This window comes from Erithacus rubecula, assembly GCF_903797595.1.
Source record: "Erithacus rubecula genome assembly, chromosome: 12".
In the NCBI taxonomy this organism is placed as follows: domain Eukaryota; kingdom Metazoa; phylum Chordata; class Aves; order Passeriformes; family Muscicapidae; genus Erithacus; species Erithacus rubecula.
In genome coordinates this window covers 7,575,633-7,602,308 of record NC_136664.1, presented here as the reverse complement: position 1 = coordinate 7,602,308, position 26,676 = coordinate 7,575,633, and the positions used below count along the sequence as shown (strand labels likewise).

General features: G+C 42.9%; 1 protein-coding gene across 4 annotated transcripts; it reads left to right on the top strand.

The window, feature by feature from the left end:
• Nucleotides 1-15: 15 nt before the first annotated feature.
• PDPR (pyruvate dehydrogenase phosphatase regulatory subunit) lies at nt 16-20,832 on the top strand. Of its 4 annotated transcripts, none has more exons than XM_079315897.1 (18): nt 16-74; nt 815-1,111; nt 3,358-3,491; nt 4,448-4,529; nt 4,621-4,784; nt 5,741-5,862; nt 6,639-6,756; nt 8,120-8,269; nt 11,207-11,399; nt 13,127-13,251; nt 14,899-15,054; nt 15,157-15,290; nt 15,685-15,833; nt 17,121-17,233; nt 17,575-17,669; nt 18,270-18,359; nt 18,635-18,817; nt 19,680-20,230. In XM_079315897.1, exons 2-18 carry the CDS (start codon nt 885-887, stop codon nt 20,082-20,084), a joined length of 2,640 nt encoding a protein of 879 aa, XP_079172023.1. In that variant the 5' UTR covers nt 16-74; nt 815-884; the 3' UTR covers nt 20,085-20,230. The 4 variants fall into 4 exon arrangements, with proteins under 4 accessions (XP_079172023.1, XP_079172022.1, XP_079172024.1 ...); XM_079315896.1 differs by having other exon boundaries at nt 34-74; nt 812-1,111; XM_079315898.1 differs by lacking the exon at nt 16-74 and adding an exon at nt 288-427 and having other exon boundaries at nt 812-1,111; nt 19,680-20,832.
• The last annotated feature ends 5,844 nt before the right edge of the window (nt 20,833-26,676 follow it).

The window sequence follows — 26,676 nt, the reverse complement described above, 5'->3', positions numbered from 1 at the left end:
CGCGCAGGGGCGGCTGTCGCGCGGCGGCCGCGGCCGTAAAGCGCGGAAGGTCAGGCCGGCCTCCCCTGGCCCCGGTGAGGCGGCGCGGCCCCGCCGAGCCCGGCCCCAGCCCCGCTCCGCGACCCCGGGCACCGCCTGCGGCGCCGCTGCCGGCCCTCATTCCCCTCCCGGCCGCTCCGCAGCGCGGGGGCGGGGGCGAGCAGGCCGAGGCGGGGCCCCCCTGCCCCGCGGCTCCGTGACGCCCCCCGTCCCTCAGGCTCCCGGTACGGGCCGGAGCTGCGGGTGAGGGAACCTCCGGTGCTTCTGCTGGTGGAGCTGCCGCAGCCAGGCCCTGGGCTATAAAGCTTGTGGTAAAGCAGTTCCCGGAGGGGCCTCTCCAGTGCCCTGTGCCAGTTACTCTGACCACAGTCTTCGTTTTCTTCTTCAGGTAAAGGCCTGACAGCATTAATAATCAAGCTTATTTGTGTCCTGTTAACTTCTGGCTTTAGAAAGCATTCCAGAGCATGATCTGAGCTGTTTCATTTCTCCTTGTCACTGATGTGAGAGCTTTTCCACCTCTCATCTGGTTCTTTGCTCATTGTCAAGTTGCAGTGTGTCAAACCCAAAGGTGTTATGCTCTGTTCCTACTTCATGACCTAAGTTTAAATCTTAACCCCAAGCTTGTTGTTTCAGGAGCAACTGCCCTCCTGTTTGATTGCTCATCAGCTTTCTCATGTCCACTTATACCCAGCACATCATGTGATGTTTCCTGCTGCCAGCCTTGTGTGTAATAAGATAAGTGGTAATGTGAGTCTCATCTTTTCCTTCCTAGAAGGAGTTGTGCTGAGGTACCATCTGAGCACATCTAGGTGGTGCTTTAGGAAAAGTGGCAAAGAGCTGCCGGGATGTTTCTCCGGCTGCTGTCCGATGTGCAGTGGCGGGCGGCTCACCCCAAATGGAGGCGGATGACCAGCTCCCAGAGAAGTACCTCAACTACAGCAGAACCTCAGCTGGTTGCCCTGCCAGCACAGGCACAGGTTGTCATCTGTGGTGGTGGAGTCATGGGCACCTCTGTGGCCTATCACCTTTCCAAGATGGGTTGGAAGGATATAGTCTTACTTGAGCAGGGCAGGTAAGGATTTCTGGTTAAAAATCCAACAAAACAGAGCAATATCTGCTGTAATGTGTTATTTCTACCTCTTCACCTGAACTAAAGTGAAGACCTGGAAATAGCCTTTTTCCCTTTGTGAAATGTTGTTAAACTGAGCATTAATAACAACACTTACTGCCCCTTCCCAAGCACAGGACTGCTCTGCAAAGGTGGAGAGTATCCCTTGTGTGGTTGTGGTAGGGTAGCTGTGGCTCAGGGCTGGACTCCCACACAGCCATGCCATTTCCCTCTGCAAGATAGAGAGAAAGTAAGCCAAGAAAACTTGTGGATCAGGATAAAGATATGGTGATGGTCCTGCCATGGGAAAAACAGACTTTTCCTGGGGATAATTAATTAAAAATAATGACTTTATTTCATGACAGCTAAAATAGATTCAGGTAGTGAGAAACCAACAAACAAGCATGAAAATGCCAACCTTTTTTTCCCCCTCCACTTCACTCCTGCACTCCAGGGTCTTCTACCTTTCCACAGTGCCCTGAGAAACATGGCAGTGACACAGTGGGGTGTGATCAGTGCTGGGCTCCAATGTGCATCCTGCATGTGCTGCAGTTCCCATCAGAACTCTACTCTGATGTGGGTTTTCCATGCACCACAGCTCCTTTGGGAGGTATCCAGCTGCTCTGCTGTAATCACATGTAAAACAATGCAGCTGGCAAAGATGGTAGACCATTTTAGAGAACTAAAAATCCACATTACTCCTACAGCCCCTTTTGACCTCTCAGAGCAACATGCCATGTGTGTCCATAAAGCATTACACAGCCAGAAAAGCTCTAGACAATGCAAAAAGTTATAAGCAGGCATCACTAAAACATCACCCTGTAAGATGGATAAATGCTCAGATTATCCAGTTTATTGGAGGATTTAATGCCTTTCTGTAAAATAGCCAAGGCTGTTAAAGTTTGGCTGAGCAGAAGTGCCCATGGTGAGTTGGGTCAGCTTTGTGTAGCAGAGAACATAGGTCCTGTTGAAAGCTGTGCATCCTAACATTTCCCCTGTTATTTGTCCATTTCTGAGGGGTATTCCTGGTGTTTTCATTAGGTAGTTTGGAGATCCTGGGCATGAGACACCCCTGAGACTTTAGGGTTTGAAGAGATGTTTGTTGTAGCAGTTTCTAATGCCCCGAATAAGTGCTGGACTGTATATTTATCATCTGCTTTAGAACCTCTCACCTGATACAGCCTTCAGGAATAGTTAGCTGCAGTTCCTGGTTGTGTGGCTGAGAAGCAGCAGGTTCTTTCTAGCTGCAAAGAAAAGAAATCAGGTATTCTCATCTGAGACCTTGTGAGCAAAGCGGGGTGCTGGGCTGCATTTGCAAGGGAATGTCATTTTTGCTAGCATGAAGCAGATCATGAATGAAGATGCTGTGCAGGCTCAGTCTGTGCATGCTCAAGGAGATAGAGAAATATTGCAGTAACAGAAATGTCTTATGAGGAGCACAGCAAGACTCTGCTTTGACTCCTTACGTTGTCATTGAGTAGGGCTGTAGCAAATATTCCTTGCCCAACTGAATCTTGGGTTGAATTACTGACAGAATACACATATGCTAGGCTGAAAGCAGTTGTGCCAAATGGAAAAATGTGGGGTGGCTTTAGCAGCAGCAAAGGTAACTTGAAATTATTGTGGAAGCAGGCTGCAAGGCAGATGCTTAAATCTAATTGCCTTGTCTTCCCATGTCCATGTTGCATGGAGTTGTGTCGGTGTCTGTCTCTAGAGCAGCCCTTCACCAAATAGCTCAATGATTTAGAGACCGTTTTGGAAGGGACAAGGAACATGTGCCTGTCTATAGCTGTTGTTACAAAGTGAGAGGAACTTGCTCATACTGTAATATTCAAAGATGCAAGACTCAAAACCAAGTTAATTTTGATTGAGGGAAATCCTGGTTTGGAGAAGGAAAGAATCAGGCAGCTCAATTTTAGTGTGAGGGGTTTGGTTTTTTTGCAAAAAATGCTTTCTTTGAAAAATGTCAGTGCTTAGGACTTGGTAAGGAGAACTTGTCTTGGAATGCAGGGTCTTTTCAAGAGTGAATGTAAGGAAAACCATTCCAGAGGTTGTGTCATCCCTGCATTGTCGAACTCAGTGTTGTTCTGATGTGTTTGGTAGAGGAGTTGCTGTTTGGTTTGTGCCACCAGTGGAGCTGCTGGAGCAGCCTGGTGTGGAGTGTGTACCTGGCAGCTGTATGAGCCCCTTCTCTGCACCTTCTCCTGCAGGTTGGCTGCTGGCACCACTCGCTTCTGTGCTGGCATTGTGAGTGCAGCCAGGCCCATGTCCATAGAGCTGAAGATGGCACACTATTCAAACAAGCTCTACCAGCAGCTGGAACAGGAGACAGGAGTGCAAACAGGTACTGAAAGTGTCATCATGGAGTAGTCTTTGGGAAACTAAAGTACTGACACTGAAATAAGACTCTGGTTTTACAGTGTCTTAAGCCTTGAAAGTCCTGTTTAAAAACAAGCATATGGACCTAATCAGATGCAAAGAGATGTGACTAGTCTAATCAGAATGGGGACAAGAAAGAATATCAGATGGGCAAACTGAAGCCAGACTACATGCAAATTGTGACTGTTTGCATGTTGTCTGTAACTTGGGCAGGCACTGGAATTTTCACGAGGACGTGGAAAATATATTGCAGTGACTGGAGCAAGTTAGCCTGCTCTGTGCACTGATTCACTTCTCAAAAATAAAAGGTAGTTAACAGGAGCACTGGAACATAGGCAAAGCTATGTCTCTTACTGCAGCCTAGCCCTGGAAATAACAAAAAAAGATTATGTTGAAATTCTCCCTCTCCCTCCAAAATGTTTGGGCATGTACTTGATAGGAAGAACTTGGTCACTGAAAGTTTTCTTCTGACAAGAACTTGTGATGTATAGACTCAATAGAGGTTATTATAATACCTGCAATTAAGATGAATACTAATTTAGTGCAGTGTTGGAGTGATAAAATACCTGCTTTTAGTTGTTGAAGTTTTATTCTTCTGAGTAGTTATTAGACTGCTTTTTGGCTAGTAACTTCTCTTTTAATAACTACCATGTGTGAAATTCAGAGGGGGTTTTTGTAAACATAAGTATATTAAGTAGAAAGAGAACACAATTAAAAATTAAGTTACTTTTTTGCAAAGCTCTCTCATGCACTTTTTAGTTACTAGCTCCTAAGTGTTTAAAGTTATTTGAGGATGTGGGATTTCGAGGCTCCTGAGTAGTGGAAGCAACAAGTCTGCAATTATATTAAAGCAATCAGTCTGAGATGGAAAGGAACTCAGGATCCTGTCCAAATCTGACTTGACTTTGGTCATTGTCATAGGGTACATGAAGACAGGCTCTGTTTCACTGGCTCAGACTCAGGACCGACTGATCTCTCTGAAGCGCATTGCTTCATCGCTGAAGTACGTATGAGCAGGAAATACAACTCAGCTTCAGTGTGCACCAGCTCTCCTGCAAGGCAAATGACACCGTGTTTCTTATGTTCTGTGGCAGTGTAATGGGAATATCATGTGAGATTATCAGCCCAAAGAAAGTGTTACAGCTCCACCCACTGATCAACATCCATGACCTTGTGGGGGCCATGTATGTGCCAGAAGATGCACTTGTGTCATCTGCCAATGTGAGTCTGGCTCTGGCAACCGCTGCCTCACGGAATGGTAGGAGTTTTTTTTATCTGTAGAGTGCTCTCCTGCATGATGGCTATTTTCTGCATCTCTTTTGATATTCTAACTGAGCACTGAAGACCAAATTCGTTATTTCTGCGAAGTTCAGATTCTTTAAAACTTTTAATTTCTGAAAAACAGGCTGAATTTCTTTACATGCCAAATCTTTACAGGTTTCCTGGGATAGATCAAGCACCTGTTTGTTGTCCTTAGTGGTTATGTATTTCTCTGAAAAACCACACACTTGCGTTTGTAGAATTGACTCATAATTACACATCACAATGGTTAATTAGCTACAAATGAAAAGGGGTGGCTGAGCCTTGGGCAGTATTTAATTGAACACACATGCTTTGGAGATGGGTTTGGAAGTGTGTTAATAAATGCTGTTTGCCCAGCACTTTAGCAAATTTGGAGTGGTTTAAAAGTAGGGAGAAGGTTAAATATGATAACAGGGAATAAAGGTCATGAAGGATGAAAGTCCATCAGATTGGAAGAGGCTGCTTAGGAAGATACCCCTCATAGTTTCTTTTAGCCCAGCTTGTTTTTGCATACTGCTTATTGATTTTTTTCCACAAAATGGCTTATTTCCCATAAGAAAACCAGTCATGCCATCTGAAACTACATATTTGTTGCATAAAGGAATTGTAATGGAGAGAAGTCCATAGCTGAGACTTTTTTTTCCATGTTATTGGTACTTGGGGTCTGTTTATCACCCAGATTGTCACATGGGAAAAAAAACCTGTAGTTCTTCACAGTCTCAGCCTGTACAAATTTTGTATATGATGTTTTACACATTACAGGGTTTTGCTTAAGAATTACTGGGTCAAGAATAGAAATTTTGACTCCAAGAGAAAATAAGCATTTTGGTTGAGTGTAAGGGTTTAAAGCTAACAGTGGGATGCCTTAGCAAGAAGGCTCATGTCATACTGACTTTCTGGTGTCCTCTCCAGGTGTCCAGATTCACGAGAGGACATGTGTCAGTCATGTCACAATCCAGAAGGGTCGCGTGACTGGAGTCGAGACTGACAGAGGGCGGATTCAGTGCGAGTACTTTGTCAACTGTGCTGGCCAGGTTGGATTATTTAATCTTTTTCTTTCTGATGCTTAAGAATGTGTGCATTCCCCTCTGGTTCTTTTTTATTTTCCTCTTGGGTTTTTTTATGGTTTGTGCTTTGGCTTGGTTTGCTGGAGTAGATCAAATCATGTTACTCAACAGCTTATCTCAGCAGGGATGTGAAGGAGGAAAAGCAGTGCTTGCCATTTGCTGTGCTCCAAAGGCTGGGTATTAACCTGATGAACAATACCTGCAGCTTGTTGGTACAGCTCTGTCCATGGTCTGTCTGCTGGGAGGTTCACCCTTCTGACAGGAAGAACTTTGGGGCAGCCCCTTCTCATTCACTTCCCTCCCCAAAAAATTATTTGCTTTTACTCCTTAGTGTCATGTCTTCTCTGCTGGAAAATACACCTGACAATTGCAATTTCTCTGTTAGCAGCTGTCCCTCTTCTTAGTAATGGATCTTAGTGTAGGCACCTAAATGCTGTAGATGCTGAACCTAGTACTGACTTTGGTCTACAGATCTTATTTAGCTTTTGTATTGTAAACTGGTACTTCTTAGTTTTGAGTCAGGGGGCTACTTTTCTAGTTATTGTCTTAGGAACAGAAAAAGTGTCTTTATCCAAAACAATTAAAATTCTAAGAAAAGAGAAAAAAATTGTGTCTTGGAATCTGAACCAAGTCTTGTTTTTTTAAGAAAGCAAAATCAGAGAGATGATCTGTGCTTATGTCCTGCTCTTTTCCTGGGGCTGTTTTTTTCTTTTCCATTCTGATCTGCACTATTTTGATTTCAGTGGGCCTATGAGTTGGGCCACTCTGGGGAGGAGCCAGTCCATATCCCACTCCACGCCTGTGAACACTTCTACCTCCTGACACATCCTTTGAAGGAGCCTCTGTCAAGCAGCTTACCAAGTAAGGATTCTTCAGCTCTTCTCACTTTTCTTGGTGAATTATACCTGCCTTTCCAAGGTGACTGTAGTTTGTGTCAAAAAGGCCAACCTTGGGCTATTGGTCCTCAGCTCATTTGGGTTTGTGAAGTTCTTCCCTCTGAATTGCTTTGAATATCCTTTTTCAGTGGCAGAATATCTTTCTTTACTCTTCCAAAAGCTTTTCCGATAGAAAATGATTTTGGGAGTTCATCAACTTTGCAGGAGAATGACCTTGACTCTAGCTCAAGTAGTAGTGGTGTCTGAGTCTTGGATTGTTGGATTTCTGGGCTGGAGATTGTGCTAGCCTTGGCACTATGTTTTCCTTGCAGGCTGCTGGCCCCAAATGGCCCATCTATTCCTTTCCTCCAACTGAAGCTAAGGCTTTACAATGGCATTTACATGTCTATGAGCTGTAGGGGCAACCAAACACTTGAGGTAATTGCTCCTCCCCCATGTTCTGGCTTTTGGATCTCTTAAAAAAAGCCTTTGTGTTTGAAAACTGTGGTTGAGAAGTAGAAAGCTTTACTTATTTACTCTCAGTTATTAGCAAGATTTTCTGCTTCTAATGAGTAATGTATACACTGTCCAGGGAATTGAGATCTCTGGATGGAGTCCAAGTACTTCACTTTTATTTGACTAATTAAAACCCCTCTCTGTGTGTATATATATATATGTATGTATGTATGTATGCATTCATATTATATATATTCTCAGCTTTTCTGTACATAGCAAAAATTGTTATGGAACATGTCAGGTGGAGTAACATAAATACTTCACACACTACCAGTGGAAGGAGCAATCCAGTCCTGAATGCTTGTCCTCACCCCAGTGCTGCTCACCTTCTTTGTGCTGGTGGCCTGCAGTAAGCTGGACCTGTTACAAATTAACTTTTCTTAGAATAGGAAGAGAGAGGGGCAGGGCAGAACTTTTTTTGGTGGAAGTTCTGGTCTTGGCTGCTGTTTCAGTGCAACAAAGCCAGTATAATAGCTTATCAGTGCCACAAGGATTCTGAATCCCTCTTGAGTCCTCTCACTCCTGGTAACACTGTCCTGCTGCCTTGGGGCTCCTCAGGTTTAATTCAGTTCACTTTACTGTCCAAAAGTTAACATGTATGGCTCTGGTGGGAACTAATGATTTAATCCAAACTGGCTCACCAAGGGTGTCACATGAGAACCAGAATGGTGTGACAGCATGGTGCTGGGGCACTGAGACTGTCTCTTCCATGTTGGGAGACTGCTGGCTTGGCCTGGCATATCACTAGACCCCCATTGTTGGAGTTTGTGGGACAACATTCTGAGACATCCCTTCTCTCAATTCCCTCTCCACCTCTTTTCTTCCCTGTGCAGCTGTTGTTGACCCTGATGGAAGGATCTACATACGCAACTGGCAGGGGGGCATCCTCTCAGGAGGCTTTGAGAAAAACCCCAAACCTCTCTTCACTGAGGGACGGAACCAGCTGGAGATCCAGAACCTTCAAGAAGACTGGGATCATTTTGGTATGTTAGGGAAGAAAGGTTCCCATGTGAAACACATGGCTTCAAGAGAATGCAGAATTGATGGCATGACAGCTGTCATTGATCTATGGGAAAGATGAACGTTCTCTCAAATTCACTTATCTCTTCATTTGTCAGTAATTTGCTGAAAAGCCCTTTACCAAGACCTGCAGTACCTGAAGGGAACCTACAGGAGAGCTGGAGAGGGGCTTCTGACAAAGAGTACCAGAACAAGGGGGAATGGCTTCCAAATCACAGAGGGCAGAATTAGATAAGATGCTAGGAAGAAATTCTTCCCTGTGAGAATGATGAGGCACTGGCGCAAGTTGCTTAGTGTTCAAGGCCAGGTTGAATGGGACTTGGAGCAACCTGGTTTAGTGTAAGGTGTCTCAGCCCATGGCAGGTGCTTTGGAATGAGATGAGCTTTAAAGTCATTTCCAACCTAAACCATTGTAGGATTCTGTGATATCTGTGTAATGTTTAAAAACACTCACTAATTCTCAGCATGTATTAACTTCCTCTATAGCAGCAAGGTACTACATCCCCTTCCCAGCACTGCTCTTCCATTTCAGTTGGTTTTTGACTGTCAGTGCCACATGCTGCTCCTCTTGTGACGCAGTAGATCAACACTGTTGACCTGCCACATAGCTGTGGTATTTTGTTTCTGCAGCTCTCTTCAGGAGGGACTGACAAGTGCATTTCTATCAGTGACTGTTGCTTTGTGAGCAAAAGTTGGTATTGTGGCTTCCCAAGCTTTGTCCCACCATTGGCAGTGGTGGTTTATAATATTCCAACTGTTCTGTCTTTCTCTTCCCATTTTATTTGATTCTGTTTTTAAATTCTGCATGTGTTCTTACATGTAGGGCACTTTCTCTAAGAAAGAGCATAACATGGTTTGTGAGTCCCTTTCTTCCCCAGCCACTCCTGCTTCTTTGATACCTGTTAAGTTGGTATGTTCCCTCTTGTCTTCAAATTTGCCTTATATTCAGGAATGCATCTTTCCCTTGTGTCAGAGGTCTCTGCATCCCTTGCAAATGCACATACCTCTGTGACCCTAGGCATGGATGGAATTTCACTGATTTCTTTCTGCGGTCATAGTATGTTCTTCCAGCTGTGCTTCAGGTTAAATTGAATTATTTTACTTTGATTTCTGAGAGATACCATACTGTAAAAGTTTAAACTCCAAGGGGTGGAGCCAGGATGGGGTGCTGTTTAGTGCTGGCACATGCTAAAGGTTTTTAGATCCCTAGATGCCTACAAACTTGCTTGAAGATACAGTAGCTTCAGTAATGAGTTGCTCAAGCTCTGCACCCACTTCATTTTTGGTTTTCATTTGGATAAAATGAAAAGGCACTGCTTGCTGGCACTCCCAGATTCTGAAGCAGCTGCATGCTATGTTCCAGCTTTGCCCTTTTATCCATTTAAATGTGCTGCACAGTTGAGCAGAGTCAGGGCTTACTCAGGCAGTATTTGATACTTTTCTAGGGCCACAGTTCCTGGGGTTTGAGCTCTTGTATTACTGCTTTGATCTTTGTCATTGGAACACCTTTTGATTTTTAAAATAGTCTGTGGAGTTGCTTAAATTGGACTGGGTATGAGAGCAAATTTAGCACTGATCTCTCTTTTTTATCAATAAAAAAATAGCCTGCAACATCAGGCTTTTACTCTGGAATTCTAATGCTTGAGAGAGAGAAGAGAAAGAACAGGTCAGAAAGACTCTTTTTGTAACTTCTTAGGTAATGTGAGATCTGCTTGTGCATAAAGCTCAGGAGTATTCTTAGGGCTGAATCTTGAGGGCTTTTATCTGGAGTACTAAGCAGAGGTAACTTTTGGGCAAGAAAATCCAAGTAGATATCTTATCCAGTTATTGACGCTCTCAAATGTCAACCTGTGAAGAGTTGCTGAAGGACTTTCCCAGCGTGACTGGGCAGTGGAGCTGTGAGGAAATTCAATGAGGATAAATGTGAAGTGACGCAAATGTGCGGGGATGGTCTTGTTTACACTGTATGACTTGATGGGCTTTGAGCAGACCTTGGGGTTGCTGTATTAGTTGTGTTAGTTCTGTGAAGGCATCAACTCAGCAGCAGTCAAAGCAGAAGACAAGTTAGGAATTACTGTGAAAGGAGCAGAAAACACAGTTCATTATGCAACACTAAATCCTTGGTTTGCCAGATGCTAGTTCTTGTTTGAGGTTCCCTGTTTTCAGAGGATATCATAGGAATGGAGAAGGCCTGGTGGAAGAGCAGCAAGACACTGAACAAAGTTTGGTATAGCTTCCAAGAATGGAGTGACTGAATGAGCTGGGGAAAGGAGAGAAGGGAAACAAACAGAGGTCTGTAGAATCTGGAATTAGGCTAGAAGGAGAACTCCTGACCACTGTCTCTTCTAATGCTGAGAGGCATAAAAAAAAATTGAGTGTGAGCTTTAAAACAAAAGATGGTGATTCGTCACACAATACATTTTAACACATGGGACTCCTTGTCTGTATCTGTTGGATTTTCTTATGAGACTGGGAAAGACTGATCTGGTATTAAAAGAAAAAACAATATAGGGGTTTCTAAAGAGAGAAAAATGTACCAATTTTTTAGGAAATCCTCTGAGCTGATGGTAGGTGGAGGCTTGCAGAATGCATGGGGCAAGTATCATATACATTTGCCTGTTTGTACTTCTCACTATGTATCTATTGGTTCTGTTGCTTTCCCTAACAAAACTGAACAGTGCTCTTGCACTGTTGAGAACATTACTGGGCTCTTGGTCTGAATCAGTATGGCTGCTTTTATTGTATGCTGTGTGATCCATTTTGAGTAGTGTGATTCCAGCAAGTAAACCATTTCTCCTGTGACTGTGTCAAAACATGGAAGCAGTTTCCACCTGAAGCAACTGAAATGTGTTGAGACTGAAGACTGTGACTTTTTGTCTCTTTATTGTGTTGGGTCCTAGGGCCACTTCTGAGTGCCCTCCTGCGCAGGATGCCAGGTTTGGAGTCTCTGCAGATCATGCAGCTGGTGAATTGCCCAGAGTCCTTCACCCCAGACATGAGATGCATCATGGGAGAGTCACCCACTGCAAGGGGCTACTTCGTTCTGGCTGGCATGAACTCAGCTGGCATCTCCTATGGTGGGGGAGCAGGCAAGTAAGTGGTCTATCACTGTTGTGTGTGTAGCACTTTAGCCAAGAGACTGCTCAGATGATCCTTCTATGTAGAATGTTCTGGTTGGTATTTGTCACCTCCATCATTTCTGACTTGAGTGAAGGAGAGTAGCAGTTGCTGTTTTTTGACTACTTTCTTCAGTGTGTGTTTCAAACCTATGTTGGATTCTCTTCCTGCCCTGCTCACCTCTCCTCTGGCATCAAATCTCAGTGAGTAGCTGGAGATTGAGTGAGCTTCATTAAAGCTATGTCAGAGGAGGTTTAGGTTGGATATTAGGAAAAGGTTCTTCACCCACAGAGTGGTTGGATACTGAAACAAGCTCCTCAGGGAGGTGGTCACAGCATCAAGCCTGCCAGAATTTCAGAAGCATTTGGACCAATGGTCTCAGGCACCTGGTGTGATTTTTGGGATTGTCCTGTCCAGGGCCAGGAGTTGGACTCAGTGATCCTTGTGCATCTGTTCCAACTCAGGACATTCTGTGATTTATAACTGGTATGATTTTTTTTTAAACTACCGTGTAGAGATAAAAGCTTGGCAAAGCATATATTCCCTCATCTCCTGTGTTTCATGATCCCCTTTATCATTTATAGAAGTCTTTAGATCATTCAAGTTGACTCAGCAGGTAATTCCTCTAAAAGCAGCATGTATCTGTTGCTGGTGAAACACCATATATGTGATGCCAGTGCTGACAGTAGTTTAAGACTGTCCCCTACAGTAAGCTAGGAGTGTAATTATTTCCCAGTAAAATCCAGTTTCTGTGTTAATGCAGATTCTTAGACAGGCATTTACATGTGATCTCAGCAGCAAAGTTGCTGAACAATCATTTCTTCCTCTGATTGCTATTTAGTTTTGGTGACTAAGCATTCCTTCAACCACACAGCCTTCTTAACTGCTTGTTTTTCATGCTGGTGTTAGAATCTGCATTTGTCTTCACTAGTTTATGTCCATTGTCTAATAATTTAACTCACCAGAGAAAAACAACATGATTATTTTGTTGTTGTCACGTGAAATACAGAGAATCTTTGCAGTGAGGTTCTCTTAAAAATCAAAATAATTTCTGAAGGTAAAAACACTATTTGTTAATTTGTTGCTACAGCCCCAGTATAAACAGCTTAGCTTGCTAATGTAACTTTTCACGATCAGTTCCAACCCTCTTTATATTGTTTTCTACTGGTTGTGAATAGAATCTTCTGCACTGCTAAATTCTGAGTTGCCTGTATGTCTGTTAGCTCTAGAGAATGCCTTCATCTTTCACTCCTGGAAGTGTAGCTAAACATAACTTGGCTGGCTCCTCGTGCTAAATGAGTGCTGTCACTGGTGGTTTGTGCCTGAGGCAATGAGAAAGAAGTGTCAAACTCCAACTGAACTGTATTTGCACCTCCTTTTGTATCAGAATCCAAGGATTTGACACAGTGTCAGCCGGGTTACCTGTCCAGGCTCTGGCTTCATTTAGCCATGTCCTGGACTTCCTGCTGCCCTGTATGCTTCATCATAATGGGCAATTAGTAATTTGGAAATCTGGTGGATGCATTTTATAAAGGGAAACTTTCCAGATTCTGGTAGTGTTTAGAATACTATGTTACATGTCTTCTCTCTCCCTATTTTAAGAAATTCTCATATCCAAACTGCTTTCATTCTGACTTCAAAGCTACACTCTTTCCCTTAAGATGTTGGCTGATATCTCAGTCTGTCTCTATTTCTTCCTTCAGGTACCTGGCAGAGTGGATAGTAAATGGGTATCCATCAGAAAATGTCTGGCCCTTGGATCTGAAGCGTTTTGGAACCCTTCAGAGCAGTCGCACTTTCCTCCGTCACCGTGTGATGGAAGTCATGCGTAAGTGATGTCTCTGCCTTCAGCTGGGGGCGGGCTGTCCAAGGTTTTCCCCTTTGCTACACTGTCTCTCCTCTGCCATCACTCTGAGAAACATTTTCCTTCTTCCTGACCTCCTCCCCCTGGCAATACAGCCCCTCCCCATGAGACAGGAAAGGATGAGGGGGTTTTTTGTATGCCAGCATTCTTATTAACTTTTCTGAAAAAAATGCTCTTGGTACTTTGTTCTCTGCAATTTCTGTGTTTTACTCTGATATAGGGAAATTTGTACGTATCTCTGTAGGGCACCAACCTAAAAAAGCAATTCCAAGGTCTTAATGGGAATGTTACACTGTCTCAAAGATTGTTAGTCTTTGCACATCATTACAGTGTGGAAATGTCTCCGCTTCCAACTTACGGCTGGGTGACCCAGTTATCTTGCATAAATTCAGGAAGTCTTCGTAGACATACTGCTTTCTTCTGTCAAAGTTTTCAATAAATACCTTGCAGTAGAGATTAGAGATGCCATTTTTCTTGTCTAATGCCATGCTTTGTTTCCCCCTGTTGTTTGAATATCTGTCATATTGTCTGAATATTGTGGATGACTTCTTTTCAAGTTTGAAATAGAACTATGAAGTGCTCCACAAGTTGCATAACAGGAACAATTACTTGAATTCCAAGTTTAAACTAAAAACATATGTTTGGGTGAAAGCAGAGAAGTTGGGTAAACCTCTTAGCTCTGCTACATCTGGGGAATAAAGACCTTATGCTGCTTTGACCTTCTTCCCAGAAAAAGATTACTTTATACTCTCAGCATTATTCTGCAGTTGCTTTCCAGTACAAATTTCAGTTCTGATAGCTACAGAATCCCTCTAGTTTTCACAGAGTGAGCAATGTATTCCAACTTTGAAATGTTATGTTCCCATTCTAATCTAGTCTTCCCTATACCCTCTCTTTCAGGAGTACCAATTTGAGATATTGCCAATAAATTCATTAAATTATTAGCTGTGAGGCAGAAATGATGGAAGTGTTCAGTAAGAAATATTTGGCTTTATCTTCAGTTTTAAGCAGTTTCTGACCTAGGTAGAATCTTAACATTTATAAAGTAGTGTTCAAGCATTCTTACTACTTTCCACTGATAACTTAGGAGAATTCTCAGTGTTTCATAGGATAACTTGTTTGCTAATTAAAAGTATTCTATACTAGCTGAATAGATACAGAAGCCATTTGGAAAAGCTTCAGTGATTACAAAAGGCTGAATTGCCAGTGTTTAAGAAGGCAGATTAGATTGTCACTGTAGCTATGGGCTGCCTACCCCTGCATTAGCATTGTCAAAATATCTGATATAGTACACTGCCAGGGAAAAATCCTACATAATTAATGCTAGTCAGCATGGCTTCATGAAAAATAGAGTTTTTGTTATCTTGCAGAATTGTCATGAGACCATAAGTACCTATAAATATGTGTTCTGTGCAAATATTGTTACTCTGATTTTGAAGAGCTATAAATGGATGAAAACAGATTTGTGGATTTTCAAAAACAGGAAAAGGAAGGTTGGAGATATTTTGAGGGATTTTTATTAATGATTCAGATATTAGTAAGTATTAATAATCTGGAAGAAAAGTTTAAATAAACACTTGGCCTAATAAAGGATCTTTATGACCATTGCAGCTCTCATGTATGATCTGAAAGTTCCCCGCTGGGACTTCCAGACTGGCAGGCAGCTGCGCACTTCACCTCTGTACGACCGCCTGGACGCACAGGGAGCCAGGTGGATGGAGAAGCATGGATTTGAGAGAGTCAAGTACTTTGTCCCACCTGGGAGTGGTGAGATTGTATTTTCTTTTGCCTAGTACTTCCCAAATGGTCTATGTAAGGTCTTCATTAAACCAGTTTATTAATTTTTCCTTTGATTTTTCTTTGTATTAGATTTGCTGGATTTGGATCACAGCAAAACCTTTTACAAACCAGACTGGTTTGATATTGTGGGTGCTGAAGTCAAGTGTTGTAAGGAAGCAGTTTGTGTTATTGACATGTCATCTTTTACCAAGTTTGAAATAAGTGTAAGTACCTAGAAAGGGACCACCTGGTAAAGGTGACCTATAGATTATTATTGCCTGCTTTTGCAAAAAACTCAGTATCCTATTGAGGATACATAGAGGAAGTCACACTGTATGGCTAAATTCAGGTTGTACCACAGTATTTAGCACAGATTGGGTTTTGTCTGTCAAGGGCCCAGTTTATAGAAATATCATGGTCTACCATAGTCTATTCATAGAATTTGACCTCTGGCACTGTGCCACTGTTGTATCCTATTATGCTCGAGACATCAGTGTCACGATCATCACAAATTGAAATAATTTAGGCCAGGATGTTGATGCGATCTGAAGCTGCCTCAGTGGATTTGTTTTGCTCAGGCAGCTTGTCTGACTCTTGTCTTCCTTTTGATTCATGTAGTCCACTGGAGACCAGGCCCTGGAGAGTCTGCAGTATCTCTTCTCAAATGACCTGGATGTGCCAGTTGGGCATGTTGTGCATACAGGAATGCTTAATGAGAATGGAGGGTATGAGAATGACTGCAGCATAGCCCGGCTCAGCAAGCGCAGGTGGGTGTGCAGACAGCATCTTTAGCCATCACTCTTTGGGTGTTTGAGCCTTTAAGGACTGCTTCATGAAGACCATGAACTTTTGTCACTACCCTAAGCTAAAAAGTTTCAGTTCTCCACTAGTATTCCTAAGTTAGTAACTCAAGTAAAAGGGAGCTTCTAACTTACAAATATTGGGGAAATAAGCCTTTTTCTGGAATTACCGATGATAGATTTCCTCAAATTGTTAGACCTTCAGATGTTTAATTTCTTAATTAAGATATAAATTGTTTTTAACAGTCACTGGAATTTATTAATTTAGGTAACCTTTTAAAGTACAAACTCCTGACTAATGTCCTTACTGCAATTGTGCATTGAAAATACTACTTTTTATTATTTCAATTTTCCTTGCAGTGTATGTACTCTTAATTCTCAGTTCTGCAGTCTTTTTATCATTCCTTTTGTGCTCTCTCATGCAAACTGACATGATTGCAGGATTTTACCCTTAGACTAACCAGTTTGGGCCCTCTTTGGCATCTGATAAAAAGCTTTCTCATTTTTAAGAACTTCATGACCTTGTTCCAGCTGAGCATTGGATTTATTTTTGTGGATGGTTTTCTATGTGTGTTTTCATTGTATTGGTGTGAAAGCATTTTGTTGCTTCTATTTCAATTAGAAACAGCTTTTCTTTCTCTTCCACTTCTCTCTGCATTCATGTATTGCTTGAAAGTATTGTCCTCTGTGTGAAACCAGTAGCTTCCCTCCTTGCCTAGTCATTTCTACAGATGTTGATGTACTTTAACTCACAGTTTGTATCAGACATACACACAAGCAGCTCATTTTCCCTTATCAAGTGGAGTTCTGTTTTTGGAAACTGTTCATAATAACCACCACTGTGTGTAAAAAGACCTTTGCTAAAACAAGAAATTGCTGTGTGAACCATCTCTACTCTGATTGTCAAGGGTACAGAGAATCACTGCTGGTGAAGAGCTGCAAGTCCCTTCTGCAAACCAGTTGTGACCTTTGAGATAGTCTGTCAACTTTCTGCAGAACTCCCTGTGTTCCACATCTAGTCACTTCTTGTCACCAGACCACTGGTAGTGCTTGAAGTGGGAGACTTTTTTTTCATAACAGATGCAATGGCATTGATCCAGAGACTTTAGCTGTGTTTTCACAAACCAGCTTGTTTTGGTCTCCTTTTATCTTGTAAATTGCTGAATGGCTCAAGTAGTTGATGAATGAAGAATGAGCTGATTCACTTTGTGGTTGTTCTTTCATTGTTTCTTGGATTTGATTTGTCTGTCCCAGTTTTTTCATGATTTCCCCCACTGACCAACAAGTTCACTGCTGGACCTGGCTGAAGAAGCACCTGCCTGATGACAGCAACCTGGTCTTAGAGGATGTGACCTGGAAGTACACAGGTAAGAAATCACTGAAAGCAGACCTCAGCTCAAAATCACAAATGGTGTCTTGTGCTGCATGCCAGTTAATTGTTTTAAGTGCCTGGAGTTGTGATTTAGTTTCCCTTCCAAACATTTGAATAAAAACAGCAGTTGAGAGACTTTTTTTCTGGCAAGCCATGAGCTAGAAGACAGCATTCTTTTACTGAACTGACAGGAGAGAGTTTAATAACTCTGTCTTTTGTTTTTAAATGTAAATGCAAATATTAGCTCAATAGTTCTTCAGAAATTGGAGCAGCACGTTAGACACCAGGCAAGACTTCTCCATTGTCATCCTAATGCTGTTCTGTTCCCCTCTTTAGCTCTCAATCTGATTGGCCCCCGTGCTGTGGATGTCTTGTCAGAGTTGTCCTATGCCCCAATGACTGCAGAACACTTCCCCTCTCTTTTTTGCAAGGTGAGTTGTTGTGCTTCTGTCCTCACTCTGCTAGGTTTTTCAAAGCATGCATAAAAGGAGAGGAAAAATGTTTTGGATAATTGGAGGAGAATCAAAATTTGCAGGAAGGTTTACTGCAGCTACTGAGCTAGGCTGGTTACTCAGTAGGCTCACTTGTCTTTGGGTTGTGCTTGCTAAATAGGTGAATATGCATTTATTTTCAGTATTCCTCCCACTATAGACTTGTCACTATTTGATATCTTGACATGTTTCATATAATCAATTATGAAGCTGTCAGTGGGGCAGCTGGGATTGGAGACTCTGTTGTCTCCTGACAGCCTGTTTAAAGGCTGGGCAGACAGTTGCTATTCAACTTCTGTCTTGTATCTAGATTACAACCTGTGTCCTGACCTGGTTCCAGGGCTTATTGCCAAGTGCCCAAACAGGTTGGGATAATATGACATCACTATTTGAATTTGGAAATTTGAACTTATTGCAAGTATGTGCGGGTGGCAAAGGGGAGAGAAGGCTGGCCAGTGTGTATGTGTCACACACTGTGCTCCTTCTGGATCTCTGTGCTGTGTTGCAGTTTGGATGATTTCGCCCCCTCTGATTCTGCAGGAGATGAGCGTGGGCTATGCTAATGGCATCCGTGTGATGAGTATCACTCACACAGGAGAACCTGGCTTCGTGCTTTATATCCCCATAGAGGTAAGAGTACACTGCAGCCTCAGCTAATTAGAGCAGTTGCTTGCATACATAAGTCGGAAACATTTTCCAAATTGACTCCAGGTGATGAGATGTCTGATTTGCACCACAGGAAAGCTGCCTGCAGGCAGCAGGGGAGTTTCCCTGCTTTGTATTGCATTCCAATGGGGCAGAGCTCTTGTGTGCTTCAGTGGCAGGGGAGACAGTGGCATTGCTGGTGGTGTCAGGTGCTGCTGCTCTCCCCTGGTGCCAGTCTGTGTTTCACCCTTCCATTGCAGTATGCCCTCCACGTGTACAACGAGGTGATGAACATGGGCCAGAAGTACGGCATTCGGAACGCCGGTTATTACGCGCTCCGCAGCCTGCGCATTGAGAAGTTCTTTGCATTCTGGGGCCAGGATCTGGATGCTTTTACTACTCCTATGGAGTGTGGACGCGAGTTCCAGGTCAAGCTGGACAAGGTACAGCACCTTGTGCACTGGGGTTGTGGCAGAGCTGAACTGGACTGAAAGGCTGCTGGCCAAGCAGATGGATGTGTCTTTATGAGCTCTGTGCAGTAGCTGTAACATATTCTTGTACTTCAGAAGGCTGCTAGAAATAAAAATATGCTCCTTTCTATACAGCATTCCCTGTGCCTCTTGCTGTTTATGTGTACAGTGCCCAATGTGGCAGAGGTTCTCTGTACCTTACACAATCTCAGAACTCCTGCTTCTCTAAGCTCTTTTCACAATCTGATGAAGCAAAAGCCAGCCTGCACCTGGTGGCATTTAATGATGTTAAGTATCAGGCTAGGCACCAATAACAGGTGTTCCCTATTCTTAATAAAATGGGGAGTTCTTAGAACAGTGTAAAGTTATATCATGCTTTTGTGGGAGCAGGTGCTGGTGCTATCACTGTCTTGTTTTCTTTCTTCCATTCTTTGCATGAGCCAAAAACAGTGCTTGTATCAATTCAAGAAAAGAATGTACTGCCTAAGGATAAAATTTCATATTAGTTACAGTTTCCTTCTGATTTATAAAGAAGGGTAGACAGAAGTGTTTCTGGAACAAAAAAAAAAAAAGGCAAAAATTGGAATGGAGACATGGTTTTCACTAGAGTGAAAATTAGAATGATTTTTCTAAAGACGAGCTTCACAAAAATTTCTATGTCTTTTGTCATCTGGAGCAACAAACATGACAGAAAAGCTGTCTGAGCTCAGCTTCTTGTATATGGAGGCAGCCCATTTTGTGTGAATTGCCCTTGTCGGCAGCCTGGTCTGCTGCAGCTCAGCAGCTGGCACAGTTCGTGTCCCTCACATCAGCTCATGCTGCCTTTTCCCCACAGGGAATGGAGTTTCTTGGCCAGGAGGTGCTGTTGGAACAGAAGCAGAACGGGGTGTACAAGCGCTTCACCATGTTCATTCTTGAGGACCACGACACGGATATGGACCTCTGGCCCTGGTGGGGGGAGCCCATCTTCCGCAACGGCCGCTACGTGGGCAAGACCACCAGCAGTGCCTACAGCTACACCCTGGAGCGCCACGTCTGCCTGGGCTTCGTGCACCACTTCGATGAGAAGACGGGGGAGAAGCTGGTGGTGACGACTGACTTCATCAACCAGGGAGAGTACGAGATCGACATCGCCGGGCAGCGCTTCCAGGCCAAAGCCAAGCTCTATCCCTTCAGCTCCCTCTTCACGCAGCGGCGCCGCAAGGATGAGGTGGAACTGAGTGGCTACCAGAGGGAGTAGTGCTGAGTAGACTAGACCTGCCCCTTGTCCCAAGCTGGAGTCTTCTCCCATCATCTTCCAGCCCTTTCTCCTCACCTCATATATTTCTTTCTTTTCCTTTCTTGTCTTGCAACTTTTAAACTTTTTCCAGTGTGTTACATTTTGTATATTTTAAACCTCTAATTTTCAAGCTTTCCCAACCCTTTTCTGTCTCCTTCCTTCAACCCTTGCCAGGCTTCCCTGTGCCCCAGTGGATGAAGCACAGTGCTGAACATGCAGGGATGCCTGTGTAGGAGTGAACCCTGCCAAAGGCCTCGGCCTTCTAGTGATGGGAAGGGTTGAGATGAACCCCTGAAGACTACACCCTTTCTGTCTCCTCTCCAGCACAAGGCATGGGACAACAGGTCTTTGCTGCCTGTGGTTCAGATGATGGCTGACCTCACCCTGCTCTCCACATACCATGTTGTAGAGGGGTTGGTGTGTCCATGCACACAGCAATAGAACGATCAGCTACCTCACTGGCATGAGACAAAGCATTGTGTGAGCACAGCCTAGGGACAGGTTTGGGTATTGTCCAGCCTGTCACTGCCCTCCTTTGTCCACCATTTTAGTTTTTCCCAGCAGGGAGTAGATTTAACATCAGAGTATTGAGATGACAGTAGCATTGGTAAGTGCATTGTTGGTGGGATTGGATTTTTTGTGTGGGGTCACTGAAACTAAATGGCCTTTTATTAATATAGTCAAAGATCAACATGTGCATTTCACTTCTATAAAGGAATGTTGTTTTTTCTTTTTTATTAGCAAGAATACTGATTTCTAACAAGAATAGTTGTTAGTGTTTAATGTTAAATAGCAGTGTTGAAATGCTGCTTCTGTTTAAGCTGCACAATATACAGTCTCTTTGGAGATTGTCTTTCACTTTGTTTATGTGACTTGGTCAAACTCATCTGGCAAGATTCATGGAGAACTTGTGTTGGTTTGGGGAAATTGAGCAGCAGGAGGGGATATTATCTTGTAGTTTTAGCTGCCTGTGGTTATTTTGAGATTGTAGGAAAAGACACAGTATTTGTCTTACCTGTGGTGCGAGATACACTAGTTTTTCTACTGGTGGTGAGAAAATGTCTCAGCATCTTCTGCTGGACACAAGAATTTGTCTTCTGTTTTCCTCCTCAAATCTGTTGCACTTGTTTGTCTCTCAGTAGTACCTCAGCTGAAGGGGTTGAATAAGGAAGTGAAGGGAGCATGGTTGTGAGATTATAAATTGCTTTTCTTCAGCACTGCTCTTTGCATCTGGCTTCTCATACAGATGCTCCACATGGTCCAGGTGGAAATTCACCCCTTTTTCAGGTGTCAAAATATCCAGTTCAATCACTGATGGTAAAGTGGGGAAATGCTGAATTGCCTTGTGGACATTTACATCATCTTCTTCCTGTTTTGAGCACAATCAAAAACCAAGACTTTTCATTTACTTGAAAAAGATCTGTTAAATGTTTTCCCTGCCTCTTGATACCACATACTCCTCAAGGTCTTTCTGCTTCAGTGTCTGTTTTGGACTTCAAACACAACCTTGCACTGATAGCTGTGGTGAACACTTTCTCTATGGTCTAGAACCATTTTTGGACACTTTATTTTCCAGTTAAATGACAAGCATCAGTAATTAAATATGAGCTCAAAACCTTCTCTGGTTCTTGTTTTAAGTTTGCCTTCTGCTGCTTTAGTTGCTTTAAGCTGTGCCTTCAGTCTGGGACTGTCAGTTCAGGGATCTATAAGGGAATTTAGGATTTGAGCATATGCTGTAGTAGGTTGAATGTCTTCTTTGAGCATGTGTTCCTTTGTTTGTGGTGAGTTCCACTGAGGTGTGTGGCTTCTTCCAGGATTTCACACCTAGTTCTGAATTGACATGCAAATTTCACGGTTTCTGAAAAGGAGTGACCAGCTGTTTGAGATCTCACAGAGTACTCTGTGGCTGCTGTAGGTTCTGCCTGTTCTTCATTTCTTCCAAATTCCCCTATCATTGCTCTCAGAACTGAAATTCTGCCTGGTGTGTTAGAATTAATTGCTTACATGAAAGGTTTATAAAGCATCTAATAGCAGTTAAAACTCTGTAATTACTTCTTGCATATCTTTCCTGCTTAGAGATACCATAATCCCATTTTTCCCATTCTGGACATGTGTGCCAGGGAGGGCCTTAGTCCTTCTCTGTTGGTTTTATGGGACACTGCTTCACCTTCCTTATCCACAGAAACAGGCATTCAACCTAAGAAAGAGTTTTGTATGTGATATTTAGGATGTGGAGTAGCTCTTCTGCTAAGAGTTCTTAGAGCAGCACTTCTGCTTAGGGTTTATTGACCATTGTGGCTGAGTAAGGTGTGATACTCTTCCAGAAGAAGGCCAAGGTGTACTGAAGTTTGCACTGAAACTCCCAAAGAGAGATTTTAGCTTGAGCTGTTCAGTTCTCTGAAGAATTAGAACCAGGTAAGACCAAACTGGAAACCTAGCAGCATGCTGTCCTTTACCAACCACTCGTTCCAGCCACATTATATTCCTCCTTGTGATTATTTTTCCTTTTCCCTAATTTATAGGTGCCTGGTAGTTCCTCAGGCAACTTTTCATACACTGATGTCTCTTCCCCAGCAGTTCTGACAGTAAAATTGTGTTTTATGAGCTACTTTTGTCATTATGCCTGCTAAAGTTTATTTTATGTCTGAAAGGTTTATTTTATGTCTAGATCTATTGACTTTTCCATACCAAAAATAGAGAGTGGAAATAGTTTTCCACCATGATGGTAGATATAGCAACACTTTGTGTAAGGCTGTGTTTGCTGTTTGAGACTTGGCTGGTTTGGTAATTGTCAGTCTTGCAGCTCATTAACGCCTACTCCAACCCTCCCTGCTATGAATTCTGTTCTTGTTTTATATCAGAACCTGAGTGATCTTTAACTGCTGTTCAGGCTTAGTCAATTTAATTTCTGGTGTAGCTATTTTTAAACTTGCAATGTAAAGAATAGTTTGCCTTTGCCAACTTGAACACCTGTCAAGAGGACAGTTTGATCACATTTTAAAATAGTGATAACTGAGTTGGGGGAAGATCCTTCTAGTGTAGTGTTTTCATCTCGAGGTATTAAGCAGTGATGTAAGACTCTAATCCCTTTATCTGATGATTAAAATAGAGTGCCTAAAAAAGAACAACTAAATCTGTTGAAGAGTTACTACGTTTAGTACACCTTCAAATTAGAAAATTAAAAATCAATTCTCCAAAGCTGCTGTAACATAGTCTTAAACTCTAAGATGGTAAACAACAGGGACTGTAAAATTCTATATCCTGATTCTCATCATTAAAACTCCTTTAAAATGCTTTTTTTGCTGAAAAAGGTGGTTTGTTCTCATTCTGCACAGTAATACTATGAACCTTGGATTGGGAAACACAAAAATAGCATCCCCCTCTGTGGAGTAGAAGGGAAATGGCCTCATTCTGTGCTGAAGCAGCAGCTGCAGGTCTGCTCTCTGCAGCTTGTGTGTATGTCACAGGGTTGTTACCAGTTCTCTGAGTCTTGCTGTCCAGAATGGGAGCAGCCCTGTAGATTCCATTCACACAAGCATCTTTGGAAGGAAGGTAGCCAGTGAATCCATCCAAATGTGCATCCATGGGAAGGGCTGGCTCCAAGTGCCATCAGGAGTCAGGGGAACTTATGGAAGACATAACTCTTCCTTCCATTATATGATTTTTACAGAAATATTGTGTTGTCTTAACCTTGCTGTGTCCTTTCCTAAGTTCTCACATTTTGTTAGTCCTTGAATGAGTACTGCAAGGCTTGAGTAAAACTGGTACTAAAAAAGCGTTAGTATATTGTTCATATTTAATGAGCTGAGAATAACATTAACAGTCTATTTCTAGAATTATGTTTTCTGTTTCAGGAGGAAGTGTTACAGTCATTTTCACATCCATCTTTGCCAGACTTAGTTTCTATTTGTTTTCTCCAGTATCTAGATTTTACAGGCCTTGTTTGACAGTTTCTTATTTTGTGGCGAGGAAGGGAGGTTGTGTGAAACTTCCACTGCATCTCCACATCTTGGTGTAAGCTTGGATTCCTCCTTTCTGCTGTTTCATTTGAGTTGCCATCGATCATGTTGCTCTTCCTGTAACACCTCCAAACTCTGCTGCTGTAGAATTTCTCATGCACAAGGTTCTTTTCTTCCTTTTACCTGATGCTTTGTCATCAGAGCCAGATTGGCTTTAGATCTGTGTCTCTGCATCAACTTAAGTTATTCAGCTTTTAGATGGTGCTAATACCAACATCAGAACTCCCAGGCAGGTTTCTGGCTGCTGTAAATCCCATCATTTAACCCTCCCTTTCCCTGTGCTGGGATTTTCCCACTGTCCTTTAACATTTCTCTAGTCTCCTTCCTCAGGTGGCTGAGTGCATTAATTTCTTTTGCCATCAGAGAGTGAGGCATGGGAAAATAAAAGCTGGTGGAGGGATGGTGGAGTGACAGCTAAGGTGGAAGGAGAGGTGCAGTGAAAGTTTGATCCTTTGCTCATTACTCAACTCCTTAAGCCCAGCCTTGGAGAGATGATCAGCTTCAATTCCCAGCTCAGGGAGCATCTTTCTCTGCAGCCTTGATGCTGGACAAGAGCTAGCTAGCATGGCTCTAGGCAGAGTTGGGACAGCATTGGCACTTGTTTCCCAGCACACATTTGCGCCTCTCATTGGCATGAAGGAAATGGTTCCACATAGGAGAAGTAGGAACTGTGTGCACTTGATTGCCTGGAACACTTTTGTCTCCCTGGCACATTCTTGTAGCTGTAAAGGTACAGGACTGACATCACCAACCTCATCCTTCCAGCACATTTGAACCAGAGTGCTGACATTTTGGGAAAGAGATCTGTAAAAATTAGGTAGTTCCCATGTCAGGGGAATGGGGAGTTGCTTGCAAGGGCAGAAGTAATTTTTATTTAAAACACAACTCTTGGCTGCTGATAATGGTGAGCAAAATGTTCACAACCTTCATATTTGTCTTCCCAAATGAGTGTATTGTAATACTGGGTCAGAATAATTTCTGCCTATTTCAGGATGTTTTCCTGATTTAAACTATTATTTTTGTAATTGATTGTTTGGATTTCTATTTTAAAAAAAAAGGCATTCAGTTATGGAACAAAACTTGGGAAAAGGGGGTTGTCATCTGATGACTTAAAGCTGTCACTAAAAAGCATTTGAAAATTTTCTTTGCACTTTAAACTTTCCTTAAGTATTATGGCTGTGGCTGTGTGCTTATAGCCCTTGGCATGAGTAGTCCTTGCATTTGAGAGAGGAAAAAAAGACTGAATATTTATAAATGCCTTAAAGCTTTAGGTGAGGTGTTTGGGCACTGGCTGTGCCTGCCATTTGATTTCCTTCCTGGAAAGCTGTGTGCTGTGCACCCAGAGATGGTAATTTTGAGCAAGCACTGGAGGATGGTGGAAGCTGCTCTTGCAGTATGAGACTGGAATTTGTATGGGGCTGGGAGCCCTTGTGCCTGTCCAGCTGCTGAGCTGACACCTTCCTGTTTGTTTCCCACCCCCCCTGCCAAAATGGATTTATTAACTTTTTCCTTGTGGTGTAATGGGTTTTCTTCTTTCTCTAAAGAAGCCTGGGCTGGTGTAGAATATTCTGTGGGTGTCTTGTTGCATTAAAGGAAACAAAATTCTCTGCTTGAACACTTCCCTGCTGTACCAGCTGACATTTGCAGGCAGGAGTTGGGAGAAACAGGAGGGGAGGAAATCTGCTGCTGCCTGTGGTGTTTGCTGAGATGGCTCTGAGACTTCTCATCTCCCATTTGTCTCAAAGCTGGGCTAGATTACTGATGTCAGGCTGGCTTCTGGATTACAGCACAAACCAGAGCTGCTTTGCAGGTGTGGCATGTGGGCTGATGTACTGTTAGAGATTCCACCTGCTTGGAATAAGGAATCCCAACAAAGAGAAGCAGTATGTTATAATGAGGAAAGTGTTCACATTAATGTTTACTGATTTGTTGATACTGGTAACAGTTGATCTGCCCACAGAGATCCTTGACACTTGCTATAAGCAGAGCAGATACTTGGGGGTTGTCAGCCATCCCAGCTAGGACCTGATCCATTTTGTGTGCATGGAGAAAAATCTGTGCTGTTGCCTTTCATCATGGCACTGCTGAGATTTTTTCCATGCTAAAATTCCCTCCTTTTCCTCTAGTGGGACAGATCTGACTTCTTCCAGTATAACCAGAAGCAGATTAGTATCTCTGAAGTTCTCCTGCATCTCCTGTCAGGCTTGCAGCAGGACACTCATCCAAACCCCCCTTCATGCTTGTCTCCTGAGACCAGATTTTAAAAGGGCTGGGAAGATTTCTGATGTGTGCTGCTGCTAGAATTTTAAGAACAACAGAAGTTTGAACCTGTGAAAACACTTTTCTAGTGCCTTACACTTGTGAATGTCATGCAGTGGATGTAGCTGTGGTGGGACAGAGCAAGGAGCAATGCCAGCAGGTTGTCTCCAGCAGCACAGGGAAGCTCTTTAATCCCTTTGTGGTGTGGGGTCAGAGAAATCTCATGCCAGGTATTCTTCCTTTGAGGGGAACAGTGGTCTCACCTCTGCCAAGTT

Excerpts from the sequence above, each read along its gene's own strand:
- PDPR (XM_079315898.1), top strand. The coding sequence starts at position 885 with ATGTTTCTCCGGCTGCTGTCCGATGTGCAGTGGCGGGCGGCTCACCCC. Across the intron at positions 15,834-17,120 it reads GCCCGGCTCAGCAAGCGCAG|TTTTTTCATGATTTCCCCCA; the intron begins GTGGGTGTGCAG and ends TGTCTGTCCCAG. Across the intron at positions 17,670-18,269 it reads TCCCCTCTCTTTTTTGCAAG|GAGATGAGCGTGGGCTATGC; the intron begins GTGAGTTGTTGT and ends CTGATTCTGCAG.